The sequence below is a fragment of the Dysidea avara genome, chromosome 1 (assembly GCF_963678975.1).
Source record: "Dysidea avara chromosome 1, odDysAvar1.4, whole genome shotgun sequence".
NCBI lineage: Eukaryota > Metazoa > Porifera > Demospongiae > Dictyoceratida > Dysideidae > Dysidea > Dysidea avara.
Window position 1 is genome coordinate 14,912,632 of NC_089272.1, and position 15,802 is coordinate 14,928,433.

The following is a 15,802-nucleotide window of genomic DNA, read 5'->3' on the forward strand; positions in this document are numbered from 1 at the left end:
TCAAAGGATTGAAAAGGCTTGATATTGTACTAAGCTAACTACTATCTGACTTAAATAATGTTACTTCAGTAACTCGAAGCAAAATTAATAGAAAATGATTACTATAATGTCAGTTGCATGACTTGTCTCAATTTTGTATAATTGTGACCGGATTTGCGAAAAGGGGTCTTCCACATACATCCAATTTCATAAATTTGGGAGACCTTAACTTGGTGTTCAAGTACCATATTAAGCTGATATTTTCACCATCTATTCAGCTATGTTGGTGTCCACTGCTGACCAAATTTCAAGTTAATAGCTCTTTCCAATCTGAAGTTATGAATTGTTAAAGTAGGCAAATTGGATGTGTGTGGAAGACCCCTTTTCGCAAATCCAGCTACAATTATGTATATGCAGAGGGAGTAGAACAGCATGGGACTATTCTAAATTATCCTCATCAGTGGAGTGGTCGAAGAGTCCTGGTTTTGGGTCACTTTGTTCGACTAAATTTTGGTCGGTTTATCACTTGGTGACAAAACAACTGTTCAGTTAGAGTATTTTCTCTGTATAGAGTTGTCAATGCACTGAATCTATTTATGGAGTTTTTTACATTGTGCTTGTATATCATTTCTTTGCTGTTTGCATGATTTCATGTATGATTTCAACCAGACAGGTGCTATGGTTACTCCAATGTTTTCACTAATGTTTCTCTAATACAGTTCAGCCCAGCATAGTTGAACATCCCGTTGCAATACAAGCAGTCTATCCAGGAGTATCAGTCAGTTTCAGTTGTAGAGCTGAAGGATTCTCTATGCTCAGCTACAGCTGGTTTGTAGTGGCTTCTGGTTCTGATATTGGAATGGAAATTGAGAATGAAACTAATCCAATGTACACTATTTCTGATCCCAGATATGATCAAGATGACACTGGGTACTATTGTATTGCTACTAACAATGAGGGAATTGCTGTATCCAACTCTGCTACACTGTCTGGTAATTTCAGTTTATTTGTCTTCTTGTTTGTCTTGTCACTAAAATACATAATACATTTGTACTGTGGCTGTTGCATTTGTTTGGCCCATCTAACATAATCGGTTGATTGCAAATAAATGAAAATATTTTTAAATACCTAATGTACAACCACTGGATGTTGTAGTTGGCCACAAAATGTACAGTAGCTATTGGAAAATGGACAACAGCAGAAGCCATCACTGCTGTAAACTAAAAGAGATGTTTGAGTCAACATTGGCTGATTTCTTAGTTATATTTTGTAGCTGTGTGTAATTTCTATTGCTACAATCTTTATGATTTATAACTTGTACAATCAGCTGCAATTGTTCTTCCTTGCCACTAGCCACACATGCACACATATGCTCAGATAAACAAAGACAACAACAGTGTTGCTTGTTGAATGAAGCTGTTCAACATACATGGTGTATGTAAATAGAAGTATATGTATAATTAGCAGCAAATGTAATTAATTTTTACTTCAGTGAACTACATCTTTGTTCATCACAGTTCTCCAACCAAACACCACTGATATCATGTTTACTCCACCATTAACTGGCTCTTCACTATTACTGAATTTTAATGACAGTCAGTCAATGACTTGTACTGCTAGTGGTGGTCCTCGGATCATGACCATGTGGCAGTTTGAAGATGATTCATCATCTGGAGCCAGTGGTTCATCATTGTTGACAGTAGCCACTGGTAGTAACAGTTTAACTTATACCATCTCATCCTCATCAACCAGTGATACTGGTACTTATTACTGTGTAGCTATTATTGATGGAATAAATGATACTTCTGATATGTACACTTTGTTTGGTAAGACAAATTGTACTGGGATCTTTGGGTAAGGTTAGATGAGAGAGTGACCTAAGCCTTAGTAACCCACTTTAATGAGAAATTCTTACGTTAATGATATGGTCATACAGCCAACCCTGACAAGGCTCAAACTCACAACATAATGCTGTAGATATCAGTCTATCACAGTGGTTGAATTCTTTTGCTCTAGTTCAAGTGCCCCAGAGAGGGGTAAGAAAGTGTAATTTAAACAAAGTTGTCAGTAATTAAGCTCAAAAGGTGAACAAAAGATGAACTATCAACCAGTTGAGAAGTGTGTTGTACATAAATGACAGTACTCAGAATAGCATTTCATGTGTGCTAGATGTACATACTGTATGCTAGATGGGCTGCTTCTTTGCTTCTCCCACGTAGTTGCTTCTTATGATGTAACCATCATGGGTGACAACATGTACCCTCAGGGAAGTCAGTTGGAATTGACCTGTTCATCAGAGGGTGGACCAGACTTAGAATACAGTTGGAGCAGGACTAATACATTCTCAGCCACCACAACTACTAACACCAACACCCTTACTATTAGTGATCTAGCTACAGTTGATGGAGGGGATTACACTTGTACTGTCAGTAATGAGCCTGGAACTAGTAGTGCCACAGAGACTGTTTTTAGTAAGTTGGACAAAGTATTCTTTAAATTAGGGCTGAAACAATTACTGCAAGTACTCAAGTACAAAGCATCAGTTCCCTTTGATTTTTATATAAGCTGCTTAAAGTTTTGCATTGTGGGTTTGAGTTTAGTATTGACTCTAATATGCATTCTCTTGGAGGAAAATAATTGAGTGAGTCAGCATTGCATAGTTGAGTTACTAGGCATCACTAAATAATTTTCACAATGTGGGGATCGTTTCTCTACACAGCACATTTCAACCATATGACAAGACGGCTCAGATGCTCAGCCTATACTCCTAAGTACTTATTTTAGTACCTAAGGGTACTTTATAGGCACCACAAAGTGGTTGTCTGATTAGAAATAGTACCACTTCAACCAGCGAAACTCACAATTATTTATTTTTTTGTGCCAAGTTCATAGAATTGGATGTGTGTGGAAAACCTTTTCGCAAAACCGATCACATATATATGCCCACACTCTTGGGCCTGCGGCCCTTGGGCTTGGGCATATATATGTTAGGCAAATCCCTCGTGTCCATGTGGTATAACTATTAAATAAAACATATCAAATGGGTATGACTACAAGTAGCTAGTATTCGTGAGTAGAACTGAGTACTCAATCGTTAACTCTAGGGAGTACTCGAATACTAAAAAAACCATGATTGTTTCAGAAATTGTTGTCATAGCAAAAGTAACTTCTCCATTATTTACTCTTGATCATAGCATAGCTAGGTTTGGTTCAATTTACTATGTACATTAACACATTAGAAACATAGAACCTGTTTTGTGTTACATGCATAGGTAAATTATCATGTTTCCTACTATCAAACTAATGAAAATCACTGTACATTCATATTATGAATTAGAAAAAGCTATATGTTGTATTTTCATGGCTTTGGTATAAATTTGGACATTTCACTGAAACATGCTGTATAGTAATATGGTATTCTTATTGTTTTCACTTTCTCTACAGTTGGTGTAACAATCACTACTCATCCAGTGGATCAGCATATTAATATCAGTGGTAATGCAACCCTTATATGTGAGGCCACAGGCTCCCCTCCAATATCCTACCAATGGTACTACAATGGTATTGAACTAATGGATCAACTGATGTATGTGTCTGGTGTTACCACTAACACTTTGATGGTTACCAATGACAATGTCACTCAGTGGGGTAACTACAGTTGTATGGCCTCTAACATTGTCAACAGTGCCACATCAGATGAAGCAACATTACACGGTGAGCAAATATCTGCACCATGAGTATACGAGTAGAATATTATTTAGGGGTCTTCTGTTTGATTGTACAAAATCATCTATATATTATCCCTTAAACTGTCAAAATAATGTTAAGTTGGTGTACTATGGATTTCTAATTTTTTCATGATTAGTTGCTTAAAGTGTCTGCTTACATGTATCTGCTTTAAAGATGCAGTAGTAGTCTTTGGTAATGACTAGTGCCATGTCTGGTGTACATAGGTCAACTGGTCAAATTTTTTGTCTACATAGACACATTTTGAGCATCAAACTCAAAATACTCTAATAGAACAATCAGTGATACAGCAATAGAGTAGGGGTGATTGTTCTATTAGAGTAGTTTTCTAATTTTTATTCATATATGACTTTTTATGCACATGTTTCTGCCACATTACAACTGATCTTAAATTAATGGCTTCCTCCAACCCTGACTGCTTATCAAAGATCTATCATCAGCTTGACATGATGTTGTTAGCATTTAAAGCCCTAAACCAGCCTGTTAGGGACATTTAACTTGGGTATATTTATAGGGGAATTAACCAGTATGTAAATATTACCACTAGAGACCATTATGTACCATTAACCATTATGTAAATATTACCATAATCTACCATTATGTAAGCTTTCCACTAGAGAGCTACTGTGGTTCATCCAAGCAGTAAGACAGCTTAATAAGAACATCCTCGAGAGGTTTTGAGACCCCCTAAGGTCTTTAGCTTTACCACGTATCACTGCCTACATGCTTTCCGCCCCTACTAGTATGTATAGCCTGTATTGCAATACTCCCTAATAGAACATATCAAAAGTACGTCCACCGGTCCATGTAAAATTTTTGTATTATTTTCATACATGTTTATAATGTTGTAATCTCTTTACCATAGTATCACCACTTGGTACTGTTGAAATCACTCCAGAGATGTATCAAGCACCTCACTTGACTGATAATGTCATCTTTACATGCCAATCAGATGGTGGTCCCAATCTCATGTACACCTGGCTGTACAATGATGCTACACCAAACAATGATGACATTGTGATCAATGGTAACCAGTTGACAGTGAACAATATAACTTATCTCCTTGGGGGAACTTATACATGTGTTGTAAGCAATGATGCTGGAGAAGGAAGGGACAGTAGTGTCTTGTATGGTAAGTAACAACTTTGCACTGATCAGTTTAAATAGTCCCCATCTATCAACTGGTCATTGTAAGAATCCCTTAATGTGTTATTTGTCTGCTACAGTATCCTAATGCCATCCACAGGTTTCACTGTGATGGCATTTTGTGTTGAGTGCTACAGTGTACTAAATGTTTTTGTGCATCCAATGCACAACTGTATGTGAAGAGTAGCATTATGTAATGACTCTAATGATAAAGGATACTCTGAAGTCCAAATTAAGGCTGAGGAATAATACAACCATATCAGAAGAAGGAATTTACTATTAGTATTACTGTGATTCTAAAAATTAGTATACTATAGTCTCTAAAGTGTATAATCTACCAATGTTTATTGGAACCACTAGGGACCTGTGAGAAGGCTAGAGACTGTTAATACAGGGAGTGAGAATCTTGAAATTAAAACTGCTGCAGAAAAATATCACAGTGGTGATAGCAACATGGCAATCTATACTGTAGGTATATAGATGTCAATGAAGTCGTTACAGCTCACTTTATCACAAGAGACCTGTATATTCATCTTTGAAGTACACGCATAGCATCAGTCTGGAGGGCTTGGACTTGGTGTGACCAATTCAGATAGGGCACCGAAACCACCTATCAGCAGCAATTGCTAGAATGGGAGACTGGAGAAGAGTATTGAAGGGCCTTTTCACTACACACAAGGGGTTAGGTACCAATTCTCCAAGCCAACCTCCCCAGATAGGATAAGTAAATCCTTTAGGAGACTATATACGACAAATCAGATACATGGAATTGGCAACTGCCATATTTTGTCATTTCAAAATGCTGATGCCTTCATAATGGTTTTTGTTTTTGTTCACAAAATTCACACCATTGTAAAGTAAAAATGCAGTAGAATTCAAATGTCTATTGAACCTTTTCTAACCTCTTTACTGATATTAGTACAGTAACCATTGGATCATGTGAAATACTTTCATTACATTGTGTAATGCATATCAGTTCATGTGGGCTTGTCCTACTCCTATGGTTGTCAACAAATACGTTTGATGAGAACACTTAATTCTGTTGTTAACACTGTGCTCCTCTGTAGACAATTAGTCCAGGGTCAACTTGGCTGTTTCTTTGCTATAACTCAAAGAAACAGTTTCTCTAATTCCTGGGTTAAGGGGCAACCTTCACCACAGCTATACCTAGATCATCACTGCAATATGAGATCAGTGGTTAGCCTGCCAATTATACACTGCCTGGTTCTTCCACCCATTATGTGTCCCGAAGGAGATCCCACCTTTAGTACCATACCTAAATTTAAATGATTAGGGGAAGTAAAGTGCATATGCACATATAAATAAATATTGCTGAAGTACCAACTATTATAATAACAATGTTAAATCATGAGAAAGCTAGTCCTTGGATAGGCCATCATATAGTAGACTACCTGTAAGGTAACTGTGGAAAGAGTTACTGTGTGGGTTGGGCTTCCTATTTGATAATTCTTGCAACAGAGGGAACTCTGCCATTGGGTGAATGTAGTGGCAGTATGATCAAATGTGCTGATACTGCACTGGCAGAAAAAGCAGTTTTTTTATTGAAATTCTGGAATTGATCATACCTTCATAGCTTTCAGCCTTTAAATCACCTGTGGTGTTGATGCCAGGAAAGAGTGTTGCACCCTATGCAAATGGTGCATTCACCTTGATGGTCCCAACAGAAAATATTGATTCAAGTCCACATAAGGGTCTTTAGCAGGCTTCTCAGTCTGTAGTTTCCAGACTTGTCCTAAACCTCTGCTGTTGCTGTTTTGTGGCTGACGCCATGAAGGTTGCCCTGGCTGACAAACATGCTTGCTATGTTGACTTAGGAATCTAAACTGCCAGACTGGCTAGGATGGAAGGAAGATCTGTGTCCATAAGTACCCCTACTTATTTTGGAGATCACTTGCCTGTGTGCCAAGCAGAGTATGGGACAATAAGTTGTGAGCAGGCATATTGCCGTGGACTCACTCTGATTAGATGGTGACTGGTCCTTGTTCCCTTTTGTTCCACTGGCCAGCTGGCCAAACCTTACCATTAGACTCAAAACATCTTGTTGCGGCTGAAGTTCTTTTCATTGCACACAGCAGTGCTGTCATTATGAGAGCATTCTGAATCTGTTGGCCCACACACAAAGTCACCATTCTGAGAACTAGTCAAGAATTTTAGGAGTCATCCTCAGCCACACTGCCTACCAGCAACAGATAACAATGGAAGGAAATTGTGTCTGATGGATCACATTTTGCTAAATGCTTTACAGCCAGGTTCAGGAACCTACCTTAAAGCAAATTTAGCCTTAGTACTAGGGGTGGGCAATACAAGTAAAAAAATATCGATACCGATACTAGAATGTCCGATATTTTGGTATCGAGTACTTTTTATGAAGAATCGGAAATTTCGGTGATCACGTGATATTTTACTTACATTGTGCATGTGTTACGGGTGCGAACACTAAAAAATGGATTTTCAGCCATTACTGTACTGTAATGCAAGCTTTATTCAACCCAACAGTCATCACTGAGAAATTTTCAGCACTGTGAGGTTCATTAATTGGCTACTAAATACAATAATCACTAATACTCAGTATCAGTATCGATACTCATCAATACCATGACAAAAGTACTTGGAATCGTATCGAAGCAAAATTTTCTGGTATCGCCCACCCCTACTTAGTACTACCCACCGAGCTCTCAACTACCCTGGTGGAGTGCTGGAATTGAAAATGTAAGGTTCACCACAACTCAGTATTATTATATGTACCTCTTCTAAAATGCTTGTTGCACCAACACAACCCACTGGGCTTCACCATGGTATCCACCACCTCCCACTTGATCCTGCCTCTTCAATTGGTACTGTAGATTGGGTTTGCTGATGGGACAACATAAATGACACGAGAATCAATACACAATGACAATATGTTCATGAAAATATCAGCAAATGTGCAATCATTAACTATCTAGATAGTCACTACAAATGCTACTCCCACCCAAGCAATAACCTGTACCTATTAACCTGTATAATACATGTAACTACTTCTGGTGGATGAGACTATCACTATATCCACACTTCTTTTCTACATACACTTTGTACATCCTGCAACTTTTCAAACTAACAACTTTAAAGAGGAGGTGTCCTTCAGACTTTCAGTACTTGTGTTGTAAAGCCTTACTGAATAAAAATGAATAAACATTGTACTATGTGTAAAATATACACTTGTTACATTTAATTGTGTATATTGTTTCACTTACTAGTTGATCCGTTCATCACAACTCATCCAACACCACAACTGGCAGGAAATGGAGATGTCATCAACTTCACATGTATTGCAATAGCTTTTCCTGCTGCATCATACAGTTGGGTTACTCCCATTACCAATGAGACTTTCAATACTAGTACTATCAGTATTGATGTCACATATGGTTACTTTGGTAACTATACCTGTATTGCTAGCTCCACTGGTCCATCTGCTATGTCTGATCCAGCATTATTAACTGGTAAGTTTTGTAGGTGCATGTGTGCATGTGTTTTTGCTGGTGTAGGTATGTAGTGTGTGTTGTTGTTGTTGTTGTTGTGTGTGTTTGTGTGTGTGTGTGTGTGTGTGCGTGTGTGTGTGTGTGTGTGTGTGTGTGCGTGTGTGTGTGTGTGTGTGTGTGTGTGTGTGTGTGTGTGTGTGTGTGTGTGTGTGTGTGTGTGTGTGTGTGTGCATGCCTGTAGTGTAGTGTATCTTTGTGTAGAAAAGTATAAACATCTATAGAGGTCCAAATAGAGTTGCAGATAACTAAAGACCCACCGTACTTACAATTTGAGCGAAACATTTATTATCATACAGTATGTATGTGACAGTACTGTATAGTAGGGACCGTGAAGGTTTGGTATGATAAAACATCACCCAAAAACCTGCCTCGATTTCCCCTCACGGTAATGTGCCAGTATTGGTTGAATAAAGTCAAGCCCAAAGGTGCCTTCAGATTGATCCGAAATTTAAAGTTCATTCAACAGAATTTTTCTACCGTCTGCCCGCCTGCCCAGCTGATGTATTCATTCAGATGTAAGAGAAGAGTGGCCACAGCTGCGGCGCTACTTCTTTCACAGTCAAAGTCACTTAAGAAGAAATCTTTGGCACATTGATAGACATGCATTACATGCACTATTGTCTTACTTTTATCCTTTCTTACCATAGCAGCCATCAGTCAAGCACATTACGGCTTCTATCTCCAGGCACACAGATTGTTGCATAATGTTATTGTACTACAATATTGGAACGCACATGTTCTCTAAGTTCAGCTGGTGAGCTATTATCCATCGTACATAAGATGTTGCCTGCCACCAGAAAATGGACTGCTTGTAGAATGGTACGCACAAAGTGTAAAAGTAAACTACTGTCAACCATGATGCAACCTCATGTGTACAGTTAAGTGAAATAGTCTGGCATAACCGCCAGACCCTGGTCTGTATCATTAGTGGAATGTAAGTAGACAGCCCTTGTACTTCTATCAGCCTGTTTACACTAGACAAAGAATTTGAGCTATTGTGGTGTGTTTCGATCTGGGACAATTAACGCTTCAGTGTAAACACACACAGAATCGAGCCATGCAATTTTAAATAGGGATACCTGCCTGAGGTGGTCCAGTGCGATTCAATGTGATTCACATCTGTGTATAAACAAAACCGTGAATTAATCCAAAGTGTTACGTGATCATGTGAGCAAACAACTTTCCACGTGACTCACCAACAATGGTGGCAGTGAGCTGGACAAATGCTGAAGTCTTTCAGTTGATTAGCTGCTGGGCCAAGGAAGGTACATATACAGGAACAACTCGAGGGCTGTTAGAGTAATATGCACTTTTACGAGAGACTATCAAGGAGTTTGGTTGAATATGACATTGAGAAAACTGGTGAACAGTGATGTACTAAAGTGAATAAACCTGCATCAGAATACAAGAAGATTAAAGACAAGCAAAAGCTGACAGGATGTGGAAGAACCGAATGGAAACACTTCAACAAACTAGATGAGATACTGGCTGCATGCCCTGCTATTCGTCCCCCTGTTTTGCTAGAGACATTATAATCACAGCCACTGCACTCAGACCAGATAGTGATAAAACAGAAGTGGAAGGATATCAGGAAAGTAGTTCCCAGGATCAAAGCAATTTTTCAGGTGATGTTTCTGACAACCAGAGTCGTAGTAGCAGTACCACTAGTGTGAGTGATACACATCCTCCTCACAAGGGCAGCAGGACCTCAATGAAAGAAGATTTCGATGAAGTTCCAGTCACAGACACCCAAAGTGGGAATAAAAGGAAAAAAGAGAAAGCGAAGTAAAGGAGAGATACTAGAAGATGTGATCACCAAAGTAGTGAAGACAATGTCACATGGAATAAGTAGTGACAAAATGTTTTTGGAACTGGAGGAAAAACAGCTTCAGTTTGAAGAATAACAAAAGCGTGAGGAGTGTGAATTCCATCTAAAATGGTCCAAATGCTGCAGGGTGTATGGGAGGAAGCAGTATGTACCTTCCTCAATATCATGCACCTCCTCTGTCAAGTCTGTACTACAGCCCTCCTGGTTCAACAAATGAGTTTTAAAGTGTCATGCAGGACCATATATATACAGTTGATCATTAAAGCTGTACATGAGTGTACATACGTAAGAACAAGTCAACGTATAAATCAATCACAATAATAAACAGTAAAACTGATGAGTTAATTTCAATGAGCTTTGTGTGTACAAACAAATGATTACATAATAGTTAATGATGTTCAAAATAATTAACTAAGTTTCTTACTGTACGCACCACCTTCTTGAGAAGTGGTAGAAACATGCGTGTCAACTGGCTGATCAAACATCTAACCACTCTTCATTAAATTCGTCACCTTGAATTTCACAAACATTATGTAAAATGCAGCATGCCAGGACAACATTTGGTACATTATTTATGTACATATCAATCTTCTTGTTCAGCCTTCTCCACTGTGCCTTCAATCTTCCAAAACCCATCTCAACAATGACTCTACCCCTCAATGTTCTGTATTTGTAATTTTTGTGCTATCGTGACAATGATGAGGAGAATGCAAACGGTTTTACAAGCCAAGACAGCAGTAAATATGCTGAATCTCCTATAAGAAAAACTGGAATAGTTCCACCCTGTACAGCTAACTCTTAACCTTGTAGTAATTCACCATTATCAACTTTGCTATAGAGCATAAAGTTAGAAAACACACGTGCATCATGTACACTACTGGGCCACCCAATACACAGATCCCTAAACAATCCGTTGTGATCAACCACAGCTTGTGGCTATGATGGAATACCATCCTTTACAGTTATTGTAATCAGTGTGAGTAGTGTAATGGGTATATGCGTACCATCAAAAGAACCTGCACACTGAGGTACATTCCACTTGCTATGAAATACTTGAATTACATCAGTTAAATTATCTCCAGTAGGAAAGTTGATGTACACTGACTTGAATTTTTGAATGATAGCTTTACAGTTTTTGTGAGCTATCTGACACACTGTACACCAAGCTAGACCAAATAAATGGGCAATACTGCGATAATCAGAGAAGGTGTGGCTAGTACCCATAATGTTACAGTGACACGCCTCTCAACTGAGACTGGCCTCCTCATGCTAGTGTTTGCCTTCTGAATTAATGATAGTAGATTATGACAAGGGTAATCAAATGTTGCTTTGCCTACCCTGAAATTCTCCCTCCAGTCACAGGGATGAAATCGACTCAATACAACGTCTTCCCACCATTTTGACAACCTGACAAACATCCAAACACTTCTAGGGTGCCGTCCAAATAGGTAAGAAATTTCTGCTTGCAGTAGAACTGTAAACACCATAAAAGTAGCCTTTTGTCTTGCATTACAACATCACCTTGATTGTAAAGAGCAGCTTCATACTACATCCATTTGTCATGAAAGAAGTTGATGAAGTTGTGTCATATACGAAGGCATGTTTACAAATACTTTAAAATAATGATTGTGGTTTTTAAAACTGTTGGGAAATAGTGATTGTGGTTTTCAATAGTTGTGATTAAGTCAAGTTGTTTTGTGTTGTGTATACATTTATGGTTGGTTTGAATCAATCCGAACTCATTCGCATTGGAGTATAAACACACGGTATAAATATAACTGCAGATTCATAATCGCTGCGGATCATGACCTTACTCATGAATATGATTAAACCAGAGTTGTGATGCATACATTCGAGGGTATTGGTGGTCATGAATTTGCAAAAAAGTTCACAAACAATTTTAAACTAGAGTAGGGATAATGTAGCACCCCAATAAAAAAAGTATTGAAACAAGCTGGATCAGAGTATACCATACAGCATAATAATTTAATGGGGGTGGGGGGGTGGGGGGGGTTGACGAATTTGGTGAATTGTTGCAATTTGTCAAATTTTTCCTCCTAAAAGTTCACTTGACTGGTTAATTAGACTATTGAAGTCAGCACATTTGTCAAAATTTTCCTTGTAAATATATGGAATTTAACTAGTTAAACTAGGTTAATGTTGCAGTCAAGCATGCATATATGTATTATGATAGTGACTAACCAGAAGCTCCACCATGACTAGGGGGAAGATTGGGCAGGCACACACGTGAGAAGGGTTGGCAATAATTGGAGAATAACATTGCGCATGCGTTACAAGAAAAAGGCGTGTGGAGAGGTGTTAGAACGCATGGTGCTACATGGCATAGTGAATCTTGTCCCACCTTTACCACTCCCCTCTCTACCAACTAGCTCATATTAGTATTTTTAGAAGATGATAATCACAAAGGGATTGTTTGGTGGGGTTTAATGTAATGTATTGCCCAAAACAAACTAAATAAATAAAATAAAATTAATAACGGGGGTGTGGGGAGGTGAAGCATGCATCACAGACAGTCCCAGCAGGGAGCTTAGTAAATCCCCCATTTTTTTCCATTGTCTTTTCCATCTTGAGGCTAGCTCAGGGTGTGACAGTGCAGGGTTTCTATTAGGACGATTGTGGCATGTGGAAATTCTTATGCTTCAGAGAATGTTAGAATCCTCAAGCATTCCTACCTCAAAGCCTTTGTAATAAAACATGCTGTATACATCATGTAAAATTGTTGAAAAGGGGCTTATTTGAGAATTAATAGGAGAATCCATGAAACCCTGCACACCTACCAAAACAACCACCATCTGTTGACGGTGGCAACCTGCTCACAACAGGGTAAGACCTGCTGACCGGGTTAAACTGACAAGCAACATTAATTGACAATAATAAATTCGTCAAATTTTTCCATCGTCAAATTATGCTGTAAGGTAATACATGATGTCCAATTACTGTAAAACAATAAGAAGTAAATACAAAATTAATTCTATATATATATATATATCCCTACTTTGCATTTCAATTATAGATTCTTCACAACCCAGTAAGAATATTTTATAGTAATTTGGCATTACATACTATTCCAATCCAGCTTGTTTCAATACTTTTTGTCGGGGTACTACATTGTCCCTACTCTGATATAAAATTCCTAATTCTTATAGGAAATTGTTTTGCATATAAATATGCTTTGTAAGGGAGTTACTTGTCTAGTCATGAGTTCATGCACTTCCAAATACCACTTGATTTTCTAAATCTTTACATTTAAATTTTTTTGTCTATGAAGTGACGCATTTCTTATTTTGATGCTTTCATTGTGTAGTATCACCTGAGGGCAGTGTTCAGACATCACCAGGAGACATCTTAACTAGTTTTAACTCTAACGAGAATTTAACGTGCTCAGCTGAAGGAGGTCCCAACAATATGTTTGAGTGGAGGCAAAATGGGGTTGTCATTAGTGGAGCCAAAGATCCTGTGTTATCATTTCCAATGGTAACTGGTTTTGATGGTGGAGTGTATCAGTGTACAGTAACTAATGCTGCTGGAAATGATATTAATGTTGTTAGAATTACTGGTAGGCAACATTTTACCTGTACAAATATTAACAATGGACACTTTATACCCAGTGCTTTTCTCTTCTCTCACCTGTTAAAGAATGCACCATATTTCCTACTTGTACATTTATACTAGGTAAAACGCTTCTTGTTAGTCTGTAGGAGGCTAGTCTAGTGCTCCATGCTTGTGTCAGTATGTACTCACTCCAAGAGTTAGTTTTAGTATATCATAGTTAAGATATCACATACTCCATTACATACCTGTGGAGGAACAAGCTACTGTTGATGAATATTGTCAGTATCTATCAGACCCTAAGGAAGTATATTATAACAAGGAACTAATAACACGTTTGCATTGTGGGACTTCCAGTAAGTAAACAAATAAATGAGGGCTAGCGTTTCACAACTGCCAAACCTGATATAAAATGCTGAAAATTAACTTGTTAGTATGTAGCTACAACTACTACATGAGAGTGGCATTTATTCAAGGAAGTGTGGTAATACTGCCTTGGTTGCAGGGGGAGAAAACCACATGCTGCATTACTAGCGCATTGGTCTTTGCTATTTATACATACGTAGCTATCAACTGCTTTATACAGTGATACTCACAGTACAGCTACTAGTATGTACATTGTACATGTTATGATATGTTGAGATATATAACATGTTCTATTCTCCTACAGTTGCTCCATACAATGCTACAATTACTGAAGTAGTAGTCATCAATATGGTCACCTACACATGTTATGCTGATGGTGGTCCTGGCAATACCTATGAGTGGTTACAACTAAGGAACAATTCAGTAGTGTCTTCTGTACAGGAACTGATACTGGACAATACAGACCCATTAGATGGTGGTGACTATCGGTGTACCATCGCTAATAATGCTGGTAACACTACTGACATGACTACTCTTAATGGTGAGGACATGTTTGTATGTAACTGGTGATTTTTGTCTTGTATTGTTTTATTGATGATGTTTGTGTTTTCTCCCCATAGTGGCTGCAGTGATAATGGATAGTCCACAGACACAGAATGTCACAGCTGGACAGTCATTCGTGCTAACATGTAATGCTACAGGTTATCCAGTTCCTATCATAGAGTGGAGACAGAATGACACATCCTATACCATCAGAGACCTATCAGTGATCACAATTACACCAACAGATGAACTACGATCTAATAGTAGTGTTATCACTGTCACTAATGCTACTACTAGTGATACAGGACTATACCAGTGTGTAGCTACTAATGTAGTAGATACTGACATACAAAATGCTACAGTTATTGTAGAAAGTGAGTATCAAGACATTTGGTAACATGTTGTGTGGTTGAGCCATTGTGGATGTGCAACACACAAGTATGTGTAATATGGGAACCCAAAAATTCATGTACCTGTAACCGGCCATTCTTACTGTGGGATTTCCCTTGGAATCTACACATTCAAACTTTGTTTTCATTTTCTGTACTTTTTGCACCATGTACAGATAATACCATGTACAGATAATACCATGTACAAGTATGCTTTATCTAGTGTACTTAATATTGGAAGAGTTACACTACTAAACTGCTTTAATGTTCCATTTGTTGTACAATTTTGATGAAGAATCAGTGCACAATTTTTGAAAATATACATGTGTGATATGTTCAAAAGAAAAATACCTGAATGTTTTTTCAGGGCTAGGTGCATGTTTTAATATACAAACCCTTGTAATAGTACAAGAATTAGAATAAATTATAATGATGATCAAGAATGGCTACTATGAGAACGATGTAATGGCAGTGGCCAAGAAATGGGCTGCAATGATATTTTTGGTAATTATTTGTCCTAATTTCTTGTATGGAGCCAGACTCAAAATGTTTACCATTATTATGGGATTTTTTCGAACTATAGTATGTACAAGTTGAGTTGGATTCTGAAAAACAACTAAAAACTAAAGGTGAATTTTTTCTCAAGAGAATTAACATTTCAACCAACCAGATGATTAGTGGTGATAGTAAAGGTG

General features: G+C 38.0%; 1 protein-coding gene across 1 annotated transcript in view; it reads left to right on the top strand.

Annotated features, from left to right (window-relative positions):
- The window catches only part of LOC136260456 (uncharacterized), a 99,850-nt gene that overhangs the window by 27,310 nt on the left and 56,738 nt on the right, over window positions 1-15,802 (top strand). Inside the window, exons 17-25 of the mRNA XM_066054219.1 lie at window positions 699-971; window positions 1,497-1,805; window positions 2,199-2,450; window positions 3,424-3,693; window positions 4,592-4,858; window positions 8,130-8,372; window positions 13,565-13,816; window positions 14,480-14,716; window positions 14,796-15,092. Of these exons, the coding sequence (XP_065910291.1) occupies window positions 699-971; window positions 1,497-1,805; window positions 2,199-2,450; window positions 3,424-3,693; window positions 4,592-4,858; window positions 8,130-8,372; window positions 13,565-13,816; window positions 14,480-14,716; window positions 14,796-15,092 (2,400 nt within the window). The remainder of the gene's footprint in view (window positions 1-698; window positions 972-1,496; window positions 1,806-2,198; window positions 2,451-3,423; window positions 3,694-4,591; window positions 4,859-8,129; window positions 8,373-13,564; window positions 13,817-14,479; window positions 14,717-14,795; window positions 15,093-15,802) is intronic.